The sequence below is a fragment of the Sceloporus occidentalis genome, unplaced genomic scaffold, assembly GCF_023333645.1.
Source record: "Sceloporus occidentalis isolate IW3139 unplaced genomic scaffold, rSceOcc1.0.p SCAF_1, whole genome shotgun sequence".
Lineage (NCBI taxonomy): Eukaryota > Metazoa > Chordata > Lepidosauria > Squamata > Phrynosomatidae > Sceloporus > Sceloporus occidentalis.
The window spans coordinates 276,258,753-276,275,113 of NW_028316981.1; the positions used below are offsets into that span (position 1 = coordinate 276,258,753).

The following is a 16,361-nucleotide window of genomic DNA, read 5'->3' on the forward strand; positions in this document are numbered from 1 at the left end:
GTCATCCTTCGGCCTGTGAGGGAGTAAACAGGCAGGTCCAGCTCCACCAGGGCTAGCCTGAAGAAAGAGAGCCCTCCCTCCATGATAGCTGTCATCCTTCAGCCTGTGAAGGAGTAACCAGGCAGGCACAGCTCCCCCAGGGCTAGTCTGAAGAAAGAGAGCCCTCCCTCCATAATAACTGTCATCCCTCGGCCTGTAAAGGAGTAACCAGGTAGGCCCAGCTCCACCAGGGTTAGCCTGAAGAAATAGAGCTCTCCCTCCGTGATAACTGTCATCTTTCAGCCTGTGAGGGAGTGACCAGGCAGGCCCAGCTCCACCAGGGGAAGCCTGAAGATAGAGAGCCCTCCCTTCATGATAACTGTCATCCTTCAGCCTGCGAGGGAGGGGCCAGGCAGGCCCAGCTCCATCAGGGCTAGCCTGAAGAAAGAGCGCCGTCCTTCCGTGATAACTGTCATCCTTCAGCCTGTGCGGGAGTGAACAGGCAGGCCCATCTCCACCAGGGCTAGCCAGAAGAAAAAGAGCCCTCCCTCCATGATAGCTGTCATCCTTCGGCCTGTGAAGGAGTGAACAGGCAAACCCAGCTCCGCCAGGGCTAGTCTGAAGAAATAGAGCCCTCCCTCCATAACTGTCATCCTTCAGCCTGTGAGGGAGTGACCAAGCAGGCCCAGCTCCACCAGGGCTAGCCTGAAGGAAGAGCCCTCCCTCCATGATAACTGTCATCTTTCATCCTGTGAGGGAGTGACCAAGAAGGCCCAGCTCCACCAGGGCTAGCCTGAAGAAAGAGAGCCCTCCCTCCATGATACCTGTCATCCTTAGCCTGTGAAGGAGTGAACAGGCAGGCTCAGCTCCATCAGGGCTAGCCTGACGAAAGAGAGCCCTCCCTCCATGATAACTGTCATCCTTTGGCCTGCGAGGCAGTGAACAGGCAGGCCCAGCTCCATCAGGGCTAGCATGAAGAAGAAGAGCCCTCCCTCCATGATAACTGTTATCCTTCAGCCTGTGAGGGAGTTTACAGGCAGGCCCAGCTCCACCAGGGCTAGCATGAAGAAGAAGAGGGCTCCCTCCATGATAACTGTCATCCTTCGGCCTGTGAGGAAGTGAACAGACAGGCCCAACGCCACCAGGGCTAGCATGAAGATGAAGAGCCCTCACTCCACGATTACTGTCATCCTTCGGCTTGTAAGGGAGTGAACAGGCAGGCCCAGCTCCATCAGGGCTAGCATGAAGATAGAAAGCCCTCTCTCCATGATAGCTGTCATCCTTAGCCCTGTGAAGGAGTGACCGGGCAGGCCCAACTCCACGAGGACTAGAGAGCCCCCCTCCATGTTAACTGTCAACCTTCGGCCTGTGAGGGAGTGAACAGGCAGGCCCAGCTCCACCAGGGCTAGCCTGAAGAAAGAGAGCCCTCCTTCCATGATAGCTGTCATCCTTCAGCCTGTGAAGGAGTGACCAGGCAGGCCCAGCTCTCCCAGGGCTAGTCTGAAGATAGAAAACCCTCCCTCCATGCTAACTGTTGTCCTTCGGCCTGTGCGGGAGTGAACAGGCAGGCCCAGCTCCATCAGGGCAAGCATGAAGAAAAGGAGCCCTCCCTCCATGATAACTGTCATCCTTCGGCCTGTGTGGAACAGGCAGGCCCAGCTCGAGCAGGGCTAGCCTGACAAAAGAAAGCCTTCCCTCCATGATAACTGTCATCCTTCAGCCTGTGAAGGAGTGAACAGGCAGGCCCAGCTCCACCAGAGCTAGCCTGAAGAAAGACAGCCCTCCCTCCATGATAACTGTCATCCTTTAGCCTGTGAGGGAGTGAACAGGCAGACCCAGCTCCACCAGGGTTAACCTGAAGAAAGTGAGCACTCCCTCCATGATTACTGTCATCCTTCGGCCTGTGAGGGAGTGAACAGGCAGGCCCATCTCCACCAGGGCTAGCCTGAAGATAGAGAGCCCTCCCTCCATGATAACTGTCATCTTTCAGCCTGTGAGGGAGTGATCAGGCAGGCCCATCTCCATCAGGGCTAGCATGAAGATAGAGAGCTCTCCCTCCATGATAACTGTTGTCCTTCAGCCTGTGAGGGAGTGACCAGGCAGGCCCAGCTCCACCAGGGCTAGCCTGAAGAAATAGAGCACTCCCTCCATGATAATTGTCATCCTTCAGCCTGTGAAGGAGTGACCAGGCAGGCCCAGCTCCACCAGGGCTAGCCTGAAGATAGAGAGCCCTCCCTCCATGAAACTGTCATCTTTCAGCCTGCGAGGGAGTGACCAGGCAGGCCCAGCTCCACCAGGGCTAGCCTGAAGATAGAGAGCCCTCCGTCCATGATAACTGTCATCTTTCAGCCAGTGAGGGAGTGACCAGGCATGCCTATCTCCATCAGGGCTAGCATGAAGATAGAGAGCCCTCTCTCCATGATAGCTGTCATCCTTCAGCCTGTGAAGGAGTGAACAGGCAGGTCCAGCTCCATCAGTGTTAACCTGAAGAAAGAGAGCACTCCCTCCATTATTACTGTCATCCTTCGGCCTGTGAGGGAGTGAACTGGCAGGCCCATCTCCACCAGGGCTAGCCCGAAGAAAGAGTGCCCTCCCTCCATGATAATTGTCATCCTTCAGCCTGCGAGGGAGTGGCCAGGCAGGCCCAACTTCACCAGGGCTAGCCTGAAGAAAGAGAGCCCTCCCTCCATGATAACTGTCATCCTTCAATCTGTGAGGGAATGACCAGGCAGGCCCAGCTCCACCAGGGCTAGTCTGAAGATAGAAAACCCTCACTCCATGATAACTGTTGTCTTTCAGCCTGTGAGGGAGTGACCAGGCAGGCCCAGCTCCACCAGGGCTAGCCTGAAGAAGAAGAGCTCTCCCTCCAGTCCATCTGCCATGGCCCAGGCCTCAGAGGGAGAAAATAACCACTGGACCTCATCCCCTTTCCCACCACCATTCCCTTCTCCTTTTGTGTCATGTCTTTTAGATTGTAAGCTTGAGGGCAGGGAACCGTCCAATTAAAAATAATAATTGTAAGCCTCTCTGATAGCCTTTAGGGCTGAAGAGTAGGATGTAAATACCTTTAATAAATAAATAAATAATACCAAAAAGCCAGCCTTTTCAAAGGTGTATTTTGAACCTGTTTTGATCAAACTAAAGTTTGCATACAAAACAAGGGGCAAATATGACATTTTGTAAGTGGTCTTTTTAATGAACTTTTTATGTATTTGCCATTATGTATGTTTAATTTTTTAAATTTAGACCTTTGCTGAAGTTGACAGAAAAACTAGCCAAAGTGAATTAAAATAGATTAAATTTCTATTCTAAAATCCATATTAACCTATGAAATATGATTCATGAGTCTGTGGAATTTAAGAATAAAATTCCTGTATATTCTGTATACTAGATTTATATATAATTATTATATATAAATATTTAAAATAACAACAAGTTTATTTATTAGTCAGCTGACCATATCAATAGAATGCTAAATACAGTTACAAAATTACAGCATATAAAATACAAGATAAAAATATCATAATATCTGCGTATATACAAAGATAAAACCGAGTCACACTTAAAACTGAAATAAGGGGTTAAAATCGACACAGACTAACTAAAAGCAAATTTTAAAAAGTAGGATACACTATATAATTACATTGTTTGCTTATTTTATTGTAGCTTGTATTACAATCTACTGTTTTATGCATTTGTTATTTTTTAGATTTTACGCCACTGGCAGGTTTTATTATTCTTATCCTTTTTAGCCATTCTTTGTACAGCGCTGTGCAATTTATAAATAAAATATAATAATAATAATAATAATGACAATAATGTCCTATTGTTTCATTTCATCCTTTGGCTCAATTCATCATTTCAAAGTTCTAAGATTTTTGAATAATAATTACAAATGCTTTTTAATCTTCAACATGTTTTTCACTCACATAATCAAGAATGCCATGGGCACAGCTCCAAGGATTCATTCTGCCAGTTCCATTATCCAGAAATGATTTGCATATGTTTCTTGTGCAGCAGCCCTCCGTGTTACATGAAGGGCTCTTGAAAGTGCATGTTAGACTGCATAATCCTGTCTGCTTCAGTTTCCTATTAAGATCAATAGGGCCTTGGTGGTTTTCTGAAAGAGAAAAAGAAAGAAAATGGTGGTGAATAGAATAGAAAGGCTAGAAAATGAAAATGTACTATTTGGTGAACATTTAGAGATCCCCTGACAACCTATAATAAAGTATGGCTGGAAACATGGGAAGATTCCTTATACCAGACCAAATCATTGGCCTGTCTAGTTCACTTATATATGCTGACCAGCATAAGCTTTTTTGGTTTTCATACAACAGTCTAATCTAGCATTACCCAGTGATGTTAAAGTTGGCTGAAGCTGTGCAGAGGGTGAATGTCCTCTGGCTTGTACTGCTGCTCTGCCCGTAGCTGCTCCAAGCTAAATGGGAGCACAGCTAGTGCCAAAGCAGGGTCCAGTGGGCAGAAGCTCTTTCCAGCTCAGAGCACCTGTGGCAGGAATGGCAGTGAGCTCCCCAGCAGTAGCTCCATCAGCTAACTCTGTCTGGAACCTTTTGTGTACAGACCATGGGCTTTACCTAGGAATGTGTGAGACATCTGTATCACTGAATTTTTAAAGGTGGTTTTCCTGGTTTCTTAACTCCTGAACGATATACAGAATTGAATGCAATCTGGATTTGGAAATGTGTACATTTCTGGGCTTGTGATTTATTCTGCACTAAGAAATGTGGATGCAGGGTGGGGGGAAAAATAAAAGCTGTCTGCAACATATGCATGTTTTAAAAGTGTGGCAAAAACATAGCATCGGCACATTTTTAAAAATTTGCAAAATACACTGTATAGATTTCCAAAATGAGCACTAGCACACTTTACTCAATGAAGGCATAGATACATTAATGCATATGTTTCAAAAGCACACACCATTTTTCCTGTTTTTAAAACTAATCTGCACATACTTGAAGGTGGGGAAAAGAGGGAAGGAAATGGACTTGACATATGTGCCCATTCCTAGATCTGTCACTGAGTGTTCAGCCCAATGATAGAAACAAGAACATTGGCTTGATATTACCCAAGAACTCAAAATATATATTTTAAAAATGTCTTTACAGATCCATCATTCAGAGATATTCCACAGCCAACATTCTCCACAGTGCAGCCTTCTACCTCAACACCTATTGGATCATCTACTGTAAAAAAAGATGTGTTGCAACAACAGCACTCCTTATCCAGAAGTGTTCCAAGTACTGGCTTTGAAAGGCAAATGATACTCTCTAATATCTTGCAGCAAACATGTTCTGCTTAAAGAGAATCCATGCATGTGTGTGATAGCTAGATAGCTGTATCTATTTTTAAACCCTTAGAAAATATGTATCACCTTTGGAGGCAGATGTGGATACCAGCAGCTGGAGATCAAGATCACACTCTGAGGAGCTATTGCAGTCAGTAGGGACTACTTCATCAGTTGATTCTTTGATCATTGAAGGTATGTGGGGAACTCCACATCAAACATTCTCCATGCAAAACTGTTTGATTTATTAAGTGACAGTGTAAATTAGCTCTGCTTCCAAAAAACTCCCTAAGAAAAAGTCTTAATGCATTGTGATTGTAATGGACAATGTCCACTGGGGAGTAAGACAAAAATAAATAAATAATCAAAGCCAATGCTGTCCACATGGTCTGAACTATTTTTTGAAGCATTTTAAAACTTGGACAATTGGTTTTGAAAGCTGTTTGTCTTATTTTTGCATGATACCTGACAATGGTGCAATCAGTGCAATCAGTCTGCACTGAAGCAGCAGGTCTGTTACCAAATGGGAGCTGTCTAAACTCCTTCATAAATAGCCGGCATGATATATATAGTGTTGCACTGGGACTGTTCCCAGGTTCTGTTCTTGACTGAACTGTGAAATTCTCTGTATGAGCTTTGGCTCATCACTCTTTCTCTCAGCCCGACCTACCTCATCATGTTGTTCTTGTGAGGATGACATGGGAGGACAAAAGCTATATCAACCACTTTGAGCTTATTGGAAGGATGCTTTGATATAAATGTAACAAATGAATGATAAATATTTCAAAAGCAAAGGAAGAGAGCAAAAAATAGAACAGGTAATGATGATGCAGAGAACAGGGTGTTTATACAACTCTTGTTTAGAGCTTGAGGAAATTACTTTTTTAGATTACAATTCTAAGAGTGTCCTTAGGAAGGATAGCAATGCCTGTTGAGGAATTCTGGAAGTTGCAGCTCAAAGATGTAAATTTTTTCATGCTCAGTTCTTGCTATCCTGTCTGACAACAGACAATTTTTATAAACTCAGAAACACTCTACAAGAGGGGTAAGGAAAGTTCTTGTGACTTTCCCCCATATTTTTAATCCTCCTAGTTGATGTGGGAGACAATATTGGTACAATCTCCATTAAGCAATGTTAGCCCAGGAGAGGCCTTTTTTCTAAAAAGGAAGAGGCCTAAAAGTTGGTTTCTAAATCACTTCCTGCTGGAAGAGTGATCCAGAGAATGCCACAAGCATAATGAATTTGCCTATAGGGGTATTGGAGGATATTTGGGGGAGGGGAAACATAAAATAATCAGGGTGTGTGGGATTGGAAGTCAATACTGGCCCCTGACCCTCAAGAGTTGTCTAGCCATGCTCAAGAATGAAGATAGTATGAGACCTTACAAGTTGAGCTATGTAGTTTATGGTTGCATGGAAAAGTTTTCTTTAATCTCAGCATCTTCATTTTAAATAAGCAATAATATTCTAGAGACAACTGTTTTTTCCGTTTTTAATGGATTTCATACAAGCACACATTTGCAGGAATCGACACCCATATCTGTGAGCTCTGATTCACAAATCACACATGAATATTGATATGTGAGATTGATCAATATTCATTGTGTGTTCCCACAAAATGAGTACATGGACCATAATTTTAAAAAAGAGTGTTTAGGGTTTAGCATTCTCTAAAGATGCCAGCCACAGATGCTGGCGAAACGTTAAGAATAAACTCTGCTAGAACATGGCCACACAGTATTTAGTGGTCTTTAACTGCTGACGTAAACCTGCAAGTCTTCATGTTTTTACATAAAGCTTCAGAGCATTTTCTTTCCTTGCTTCAGATGATGTTGATGCCTCTTTATGGAGCGATCTCAGCACTGACACCTTGGAATTTGAAGCAGAATCTTGGAGTCTTGTTGTGGACCCATCATTTTGTAACAAACAAGAAAAAGATGTTATCAAACGACAAGATGTGATTTTTGGTCAGTATGTTCAAGATTCTTCAGAGCAACGCTCACATAAAATCTCATGGGATTGCCAAGGGAATAAAATGAAAATGCACACAGGTTTTAGAAATCAGAATCAAGACCTTGTTTCTGATTTGACTGTGCTTCACTCTTGACTGTTCTGTGAAAACTTGAGAGCACAGTTGAGCAACCTGCTACAAAGTGTTGCTCCTATTAGAGGTTACAGACAGATCTTATCCAAGAATACACCATTCCAATCATTCCTCTCTGTCCCCGGTTTTCTGATCACTTCTCTGGCATTCAGCTATTGTGCTCCCATTAAGCATGTTTAGCTCTTATCAGGCTATATTGACCCCACCACACACTCCTTTAGGATCCATCCTCCAATTCCAACATGTCCTGGAATGTGTAGCCTATTGATACCTCCATCTTATTTCTGGATGGTGCCATTTCAGTTAGGTAAGCATTTGTGCTCAGAGTTCATTCTTAGTACACAGACTGTCTTTTATTTTGTGTTTATTTTATTTTCACTGCAGAGCTGATGCAAACTGAAGTTCATCACATCCATACTTTATTCATTATGTCTAAAATATTCAGAAAAGGAATGAAAGAAGAATTACAATTGGACCACAGCACAGTGGACAAAATATTTCCTTGCTTAGATGAGCTTCTAGAACTGCACCAGCAATTTTTCTGTAGAATGAAAGAGAGACGTCAGGAATCTGCTCAGGAGGGAAGCGATAGAAATTTTATAATCAACCGAATTGGAGACATCCTTGTACGGCAGGTAAAGCAGTGAGCAGAACTATACTTTCATTATACAACTTGTACAAAAGAGAGAAAGGATGCAAATTTTATAGAATGGCAAACAGGATATCTTGAAGCCTTAATGGTGGTGGGAGAGAACCTCTGGCTCCCAAGTCTTAATTTGAGCCATGGCTAGTCCAAATCTAGCATGCAGACATTCTGGAAGGGCCATCTACTCCCCATTGTTTGGAGAGAACTTGGGGAAAAATAATTTATATCATTCAAATAAATACTTTTGTTGCTAATTGAAGGCATTTGTTTGATGAAGGTCAATAAACTTAAATTAAATCTCAATACATGAGAATTCCTATAAATTGATTGTTTCCAGGTTTGGAAATTAAGAATTAGCCTTCTCTGAATGAGAGTCAGAAGCAAGGGCATAATCTCAGGGGGATATTTTCCACTAGTCTGGAAGCTCATGTGGCTACTGTGGCATAGATTGTTGACACCCCACTCCATTTGTTTCACTACCATGATGATTCCTTGACAGGGATAGCCTGGCCCCAATAATCTATGATATAGATATCTCTTGGTTAGACTATTGTAGTGTTTTCTATGTGGGGTAACATTTGAAGATAGTTCAAAAATGGAAACTTCTGCAAAATGCAGCCACCAGGATATATTGAGTGAATCAGTGATGTGACTCAGTGATGTGACATCATATAGCATTGTTTCTTAAAGAATTATACTTGCTGCCTTATTTGTTTGTGAGTCCAGATGAAATTTGGGGTTTAATGTAAAAATACCTAAGAGCTGTATCACATTATTAAATAAACTCTGCAGGCAAACAAAAAGACATGTTTTTCCCCCTCCCTCTGCATAGTCATTCTCTTTCGTTCTCTTCGGTTGTAAAATTGTGGGAGAGGGTCATAAAAATGTTGTAAAAGTGTCCCATTTGCCAAGCTGAAATGATCTGTTTGGAAAAAATGATGCTTTTACAATCCTCTCCCATTCTTTTACAACCTGAAGAGAACTTTTCATTTGCCTGCTGGGTTTGTCTAATAATGTGATAAGGCTCTACATGACTATGTAAATGATAACTCCATTTAATATCCTGCCTGTGACTTGAGATCTCTTGGGACAGCCCTTTAGTTTGTGCTGCATTTTTAATTATGATATATTGTATGTTTTCACCATCATGGCTTCATTTTTTTATGAAAAGTAGGATATTAAAAGCTGAGACTAAATAACATACTTTATTTGACATTTCCATGCTTCAGAGTTCAGTCAGTAGACTGACAGATACCAGTAATGTAGCATTGTGTTGCTTACCAGAGCATTCCGTATGAAGCATTGGATAGTCTATAACCACCGTTTTCAGTTGCTGATTGTTTTGTCAGTTTTCAGAGGAGAATGCAGACAAAATGAAAGCCATATACGGAGAATTTTGTAGTCATCAGAAGGAAGCAGTCAGCCTTTTCAAAGAACTGCAACAAAATAAAAAGTTTCAGAACTTCATCAAAGTAAGTTGGTAACAATAGGTGAGTTTCTGTTACAGAAAGATTGCTTGAACAAACCTTGAAAAGAAAAACATCTATATAAAAGCTGGTATAGCAGAGCGGCACAGATGTGGTGTAAATGAGGAACTCTCCTGGGCTTAATTTCTCTGTCATTTATATAGTGAGTGGCCTCAGGTCTCTTTTTTGCTTCAGCCCATCTGTAACTGGGGAGACATTCATGCTGACTGGCGTTGTTGGTGTAATGATTTCAACTAGATAAACATATAAAGTCCTTGAGTACTTTAAAACTCTATACAGGTTGAATTGTCCTTATCCAGAATTTAAGAATCCAAAATATTCCAAATACCAAAACATTCTTCATGGGTGGCTGAGATAGTGACACCTTTGCTTTCTGACAGTTAAGTGTACACAGACTTTGTGTCACGTGCAAAATTATTTAAAATATTAATATAACATTACCTTCAGACTATGTATATGAAACATGAATGAATTTTAGGTTTAGACATGAGTCCCATCTCCAAGATATCTCATTATGTACATATTTGCAAATAGAGGTATTCCAAAATAATAATGAAAAATAAAAAATCCAAAACAGTTCTGGTCCAAAGCATTTTGGATAAGGGATCAACCTGTGCAAATGTTAAGTAGAGCTACTGCTATTGTTCTGATGTTATTTATATTTACATAACGGACCACTTTCAAAGAAGTAAACTTGAATGAATGTAATGTTGGGGACACAAAAATGTTAGTCATAGATATTGGGATATTGGGTTAACTTCCACAATGGCTTAAAACATTCAGTAATGTAACTACAAGTAACATTGGTTCCCCTTTTGTGTTTGTTTTTAAAAAAGCAATTTTACATTGAAGCAAAAAACGTACATCATAAAATCAATAATAAGCCTTCTTATTTAGCACATTGATGAAATACGGGTAACATACACTATAAGAAGCAGAACACAATCATTCCATTTTCACAGGAGAGTTTCACATTTACAAATATTTAGAATAGCCGCAGACTCTCATGACTCACTGGTATAAATGATACTCATCAGAACAATTGAAATATATAGTGCAGCCTTTCCCAGCCCAGTGCCCTCCATATGTATTGGACTGTAATTGCCATCTTACGCAACTGATATAGGCAAGACATCTGGGGAAGTCTGATAGAGTTTTTTTTTTAGCTTATTGTCTTTACAAGCCAAATAACATGACTAAAAATGAGAATAGATTAATATCTGATGGATTAAAGCAGGGATGAAAGGGACTCCATCCCCCAAGCAGGAGAAGGCAAATATAAACTGCTTATCAAATATGTCAAAAAAGGGTTGAATTTAAAATTTCATATCTATTTTTAAAGCTACGGAACAGTAACCTTTTGGCCCGACGTCGTGGAATCCCAGAATGCATTCTGCTTGTCACTCAAAGAATCACGAAGTACCCAGTTCTAGTTGAAAGAATACTGCAATATTCCAAAGGTGAGCAGTAATTTCTATTTGTTTTTCATAAGACACCTCCAAGGTTTATTCTAATGGTTAATATTAGAGGCACATATAAAGTATGCATCTGGTGGATTGAAAAATTATTGGTGGTTATGAATGCAAATATCAATACAGGAATATAGGTTTTCATATTAATGTTTTTGTCTGTCAAAATACAAAAGCCTCAGAGTAATAAACTTAATTAGTAAGAGTGGATTGCATGGGCCATGAGTGATTAACAGAAATTAATGTGAAAATAATGCTTTTAGCTCTTTTCTATGAAAATCCACTCAAATGAGTTAAGGAGAAAGGCTTCCCATGGTTACTTGGTTGCTTTTGTTTGCTTTTATTCAGAAGGGACTGAAGAACACAGAGATTTATGTAAAGCCCTTTCCCTGATCAAGGATATGATTGCAGCAGTTGATTTGCAAGTCAATGAATATGAGAAAAAACAAAAATTGCTGGAGATTCTCAGCAAGATTGAAAACAAAACATATACCAAGTTGAAAAATGGGCATATTTTCAGGAAGCAGGATTTGCTCAAGAAACAGAGAACACTTTTGCATGAAGGCTTAGTCTACTGGAAAACAGCCACAGGACGTTTCAAAGGTATTCTCATTGTGTGTTCCTTTTACACTTTTGATGATTTTTAAAAAGATGGCATTTTTGCATTTTCAAATGCCTGAGTTTCTGTGATAATAACATGGGAAAGTATTCTGCAGAAAAATATGTTTTCTATTGGATGCTACCATGGGGGAAAAAAGCAAAGGAAAAAAAAAAAAGATATCCTCTACATGTTCTTGCCAGTTTTTACGTTCTCACTGCTTTCTGTATGCTTGTGTTCTATTTATATAATTCTATTTTTATCTGAAATTGTTTTTAATTGTTTATATTGTTTTAATTATATGCTGCCCTGAGATTTCAAGATAATAGATGAGATAAATATTTAAATAAATACAAACAGACGGACATAGTGCCAAAGCATCCTCAATTCATTTTCTAGTCTCAACTAGAATATAACCATTGAATCAAATGTGAATGATAAATCAATACCTAACATATCCCACAGTTATGGTGGTTCTGTGTAATGAGTCTGCTCTTGCTGGCACTAGCAAGTGAATGTAAGTTTTAGTTTGCTATATTAGCTGGTATGCCATTTTATTATTTTCTGTTTGAATTTATCTTGAAGTTGGAAGTCAAAAATTTCGTAAATAAAAAATAATAAATGCTTGAATAGATATCAGGCTCCATTAATCTATTCAAATGTATGAATAAATTTAAGGCTTCCATCGAATTAGAGAATTGTATTATTATAAGAGTGTTTATATAACACTGTATGATATGCTATATATGATTCACAGTGGTTTGGATTTCTTAATTTTTCTGAAAAGAGATGTTAGGATTGGCAGGTATAAAACCGGAGAAGGCTCCTATATTGTTAATGGTTGGGTAGAAGTAACAAGCAACACCTCTTCTTTACCAGCATTAAAAGTGAAGGAGTCATCACCATTTTTCACTCTGGCAACCCTAGTTAGAAGTGAGAACTGTGTCTCTCCAAACCTTCTTGGGCTATGAGCATTTTTATCATTCTCAATTACAGCGCTATGATTCCACTTTTAAGTTCCATGGCTGTATTCCACAGACTCCTGGGATTTATAGTTTGAGGAGGCACTACAGTTCTCTGGCTGAGAACTCTAAATTTCCCTCCCTAAATTGCAAATCTCCGGATTCTATAGGGAGGAACCATGCAAGTGAAAATGGAATCAGGACACTATAATTGTGTAGTGTAAAAGGGCCCTTGGGTTTAAAAACGCAACACCCCACTCAAATGGAACAAAAATTGCTATCATTAGCAAATGTCTTGGCCTAAATGATAGAAACGAGGATGCCATATTGGGCTGCCTGGGGCCAGTATTCCAAAGACAAGGTGTCACCACTGAAATAGCTGTTTTTACACTTACCCTACAGCTCACTTCAACTGGGGATGGCAGTCAGACCAGGGCCTCAGGTAACCTGGTCAGGAGAAATCAGTACAGAAGTGCAGTTGTGCTTGTGTCATACCAGTGATAAAATTCTTTCTCCTTGAAGGTAGCAGTTTTCTTCCTGCTACAAGCATGTCTTTAAAAACCATACAATTTTCAAAGCTGATCCACAACTCGGGAATTATCCTGAACAAAAATTGCCTGCCCCCAGTTTTTAAGACAAATAAGATTCAGGCTGTTAATTTTTCATTATATTTCTTAGGCCTGAAAGGAAAATTAAGTTCTTTTGTCCCTTTCTTTTCTTTTCAAGATACATTAGCTCTACTTCTAAATGATGTGATGCTGTTTCTACAAGAAAAAGACCAGAAATATTTATTTGCAGCTGTTGTAAGTATGACTGTATAAAAAAAATATTACTTGTACTTTTGAGTGATATTATTGGATATTGTGTATCCAGACCTTTTCATTGGGTATTAGTTGAATCTAACAACTGCTTTTTCTTTTCTTTTGTGTCAGTCCAAATGATCATAAAGCCTTTAAACATGCTGAAAAGCAAATTTGCTTCACTGTATATAAAATATATTTTTCAGTTTATTTAAAATAATCTGCCCAAATCTATAATATCTTACCTAAATTGTAAATAATTTGAAATACTTTAGATTTCACAGTCTTTCATACATGGTTTAAATATCTTACTTTCAGCATGTAAAAATAATAAACAGTGGATATAAGTCTGCCAAGGTTACATGCTTAAATCTGCAACCCTATACCCATTTCCTTGGGACTATGTCCTGTTAAACTCAGTGGAGCTTATCCTAGGTAGACAAACATAGGATTGTGCTGTTAATATCCTAGTAATTTCAGTTAAAGTTATTTCCCGGAAATCCCTGCCTCCCAAAAAGCCTAGCTTTTGGACGTTATTTCATTCTGCAGGTAAAAGTTGGAGTAACTTACATGGAACTCTGCTCCCAATATTGGAGTTTCTCTTCTTTACTTCCCACCTATACCCTCCAAAACATGCCTCATAACCTCCAGTGCAGATTTTGAAAGCATGAACTGCAAAGTGAAGGAGAAATCATTAGTTGCTGTTTCACTAATGGAAGCAGCTGTGTCAGTAAAAGGATTTATTTGCATCCCACCCATAGTTTTTAGCATGTAAGAAATATTTTGTCAGTGTGCTTAATGGCAGAAACATTTTAAAAATATATTTTTCTTTAAATAAAAAGAGTGCACACCTTGTTTTAAAGAAAACTGTACTCCTGGAAATGTAATTCTTTTTAAAACCAGAGTACAGTGGTTCCCAAACTCTGGTCCTCCAGGTGTTTTGGACTTCAGCTCCCAGAAACCTGAGCCACTTTGGCCAATGGTCAGGGATTCTGGGAGCTGAAGTCCAAAACATCTGGAGGAACAGAGATTTGGGACCACTGCTAGCAGTTAAAGGGGGAAAGCAGCTTTTTAAAAATCAGCACAGTAGTATGTCCTCTAGTGTGTTGTGGGAATTTGACGTGGCCATCCACCTCCATCCAGTTTTCTATATTTGTCCACACATTACCCTGAATTTAGAAAGTTACATTAAACCTGTTAGATATTATCTCAACAAAGACATACTTGTTTAGCAAAGATATGCTGTCAAATGTAACAATAAGCCAATTTTTTCCTGTTTATCATTTATAAGCATCATGCTCAAAATGATGGCAAAATTGCCCTGCTTGACTCCTCTCAGTTGTGATAATGGGCTCTTCCATTATCCATTTTTCCATTAATGGGCAACACAACTGAGGGATATAGTCTCATCTCCAGGTAAACAAAGTGTTAATGATGTGGTGGTTGCATTTATTGGGGTCAGCATCACAGAGATCCTGAGAGACAATTGCCCAATGAGATAAGAAGGTGGAGTGATCCTCCAAAGCTTTGAGATGCTTTCAAGTAAAAATTATAATAGCCTCAGGTAACCACGAGGCAAAGAGGAGACCCAAAATAGACAAGGGGACTGGATCCCTGCTGCACATTAGCCCCAGTGAGATAAACTCCTATGTTAATTTGTGATTCTTTTGTGTAGGACCAAAAGCCAGCTGTAATAGCTCTTCAGAAACTTATTGTAAGAGAGGTAGCCAATGAAGAAAGAGGGATGTTCCTGATTAGCGCCTCATCCACAGGACCCGAGATGTATGAAATTCATACAAGTTCCAAAGAGGAGCGCAGTCACTGGATGAGGCAGGTTCAAGAGGCAGTGGAAAGGTAAGAGACAAACACTTTCTGTCTTTTCTTAAAATTTGTATTTCTTGTTTTACTTGACTGTACCCTGGTGCCTCTCAGATATACTGTACTGCAATTTCTGTTGCTAGCAGTTATGATAGCTAGTGGCTTACTAGTTTCAGATCTGAGTTTATTTGAGGTGTTTTCTGGTTGAAAATGATTGTCTTGAACAGATATGAGTTATTAGTACACAATGTATATACCCTGGAATTGTTCTAATTTGGAAATCTTACTCTTGAAAGTGCAATAGTCACCTGTCCTAGCATTCCTAAAATAAAAACATGGACCACATAGTTATCTCATCAAATTGTAACTACTCTTTCCACCCAAAGGTACCATTGAGTGCCATGAAGACCTTTGAAGTTCTTCCTTCATATTCACTAGAGGACAAAGGTCCAGCTAAAGTGAGAGTTCTGATTAACAGGACTTCTGTGCTCTACATTTGCTAAGATATAGTCTGATGGACAGGGCCATGAAAGATGCAGTCCTAAACACACCAGAAAGGCCCATGGAATACAAGGAAAGAGGATTTCATTGCAAGATCATTTTGTGCCTTCAAGTTGTTTCTGTGACGCTATCATGGGATTTTTTGGCAGGTTTCTTCAGGGGGAGTTTGCCATTGCCATCCTTGAAGGCTGAGAGGGTGATGACTTGCCCAAGGTCACCCAGTGGGTTTACATGGTCAAGCCATGATTTGAACCCTGTTCTCCAGAGCCATAGTCCAATGCTCAAACCTTTATTTTGTGTTACATTGCAAAAATTGAAATTAAAACAACAACAACACGGAACTCTCTTCCTGACAAATGCAATTTCAGTCTGGTGAATCTCTTTTTAAAAATGGCATAGCATGCTTCTGCAAGAAATAGCTTTAATGTCTCAAGACATTTTACATTTGTGCTAAGCAGGGTTGTATATCTACGCAGCCTGTTATTGTTGTCTGCCTTTGTTTCCATGATAGGTTGACCCTAAGGGGAACCTATCATGGGGTTTTCTTGGTAATATTTGTTCAGATGGGGTTTGGTATTGCTGTCCACTGAGGCTGAGAGAGTATGATTTGCCCAGGGTCACCTAGTGGGTTTGCATGGCTGAACCGGGATTTAAACCCTGGCCTCCAGAGTCATAATCCAACATTCAGACTA

The 16,361-nt window shown here is 40.1% G+C and overlaps 1 protein-coding gene across 1 annotated transcript in view; it reads left to right on the forward strand.

Moving 5' to 3' along the window:
* ARHGEF28 (Rho guanine nucleotide exchange factor 28) overlaps positions 1–16,361 on the forward strand; it is a 207,083-nt gene that overhangs the window by 144,071 nt on the left and 46,651 nt on the right. The window contains exons 19-27 of the mRNA XM_089494184.1: positions 5,106–5,253; positions 5,358–5,479; positions 7,111–7,251; positions 7,773–8,023; positions 9,384–9,506; positions 10,864–10,981; positions 11,339–11,593; positions 13,277–13,353; positions 15,026–15,204. Of these exons, the coding sequence (XP_089350310.1) occupies positions 5,106–5,253; positions 5,358–5,479; positions 7,111–7,251; positions 7,773–8,023; positions 9,384–9,506; positions 10,864–10,981; positions 11,339–11,593; positions 13,277–13,353; positions 15,026–15,204 (1,414 nt within the window). The remainder of the gene's footprint in view (positions 1–5,105; positions 5,254–5,357; positions 5,480–7,110; positions 7,252–7,772; positions 8,024–9,383; positions 9,507–10,863; positions 10,982–11,338; positions 11,594–13,276; positions 13,354–15,025; positions 15,205–16,361) is intronic.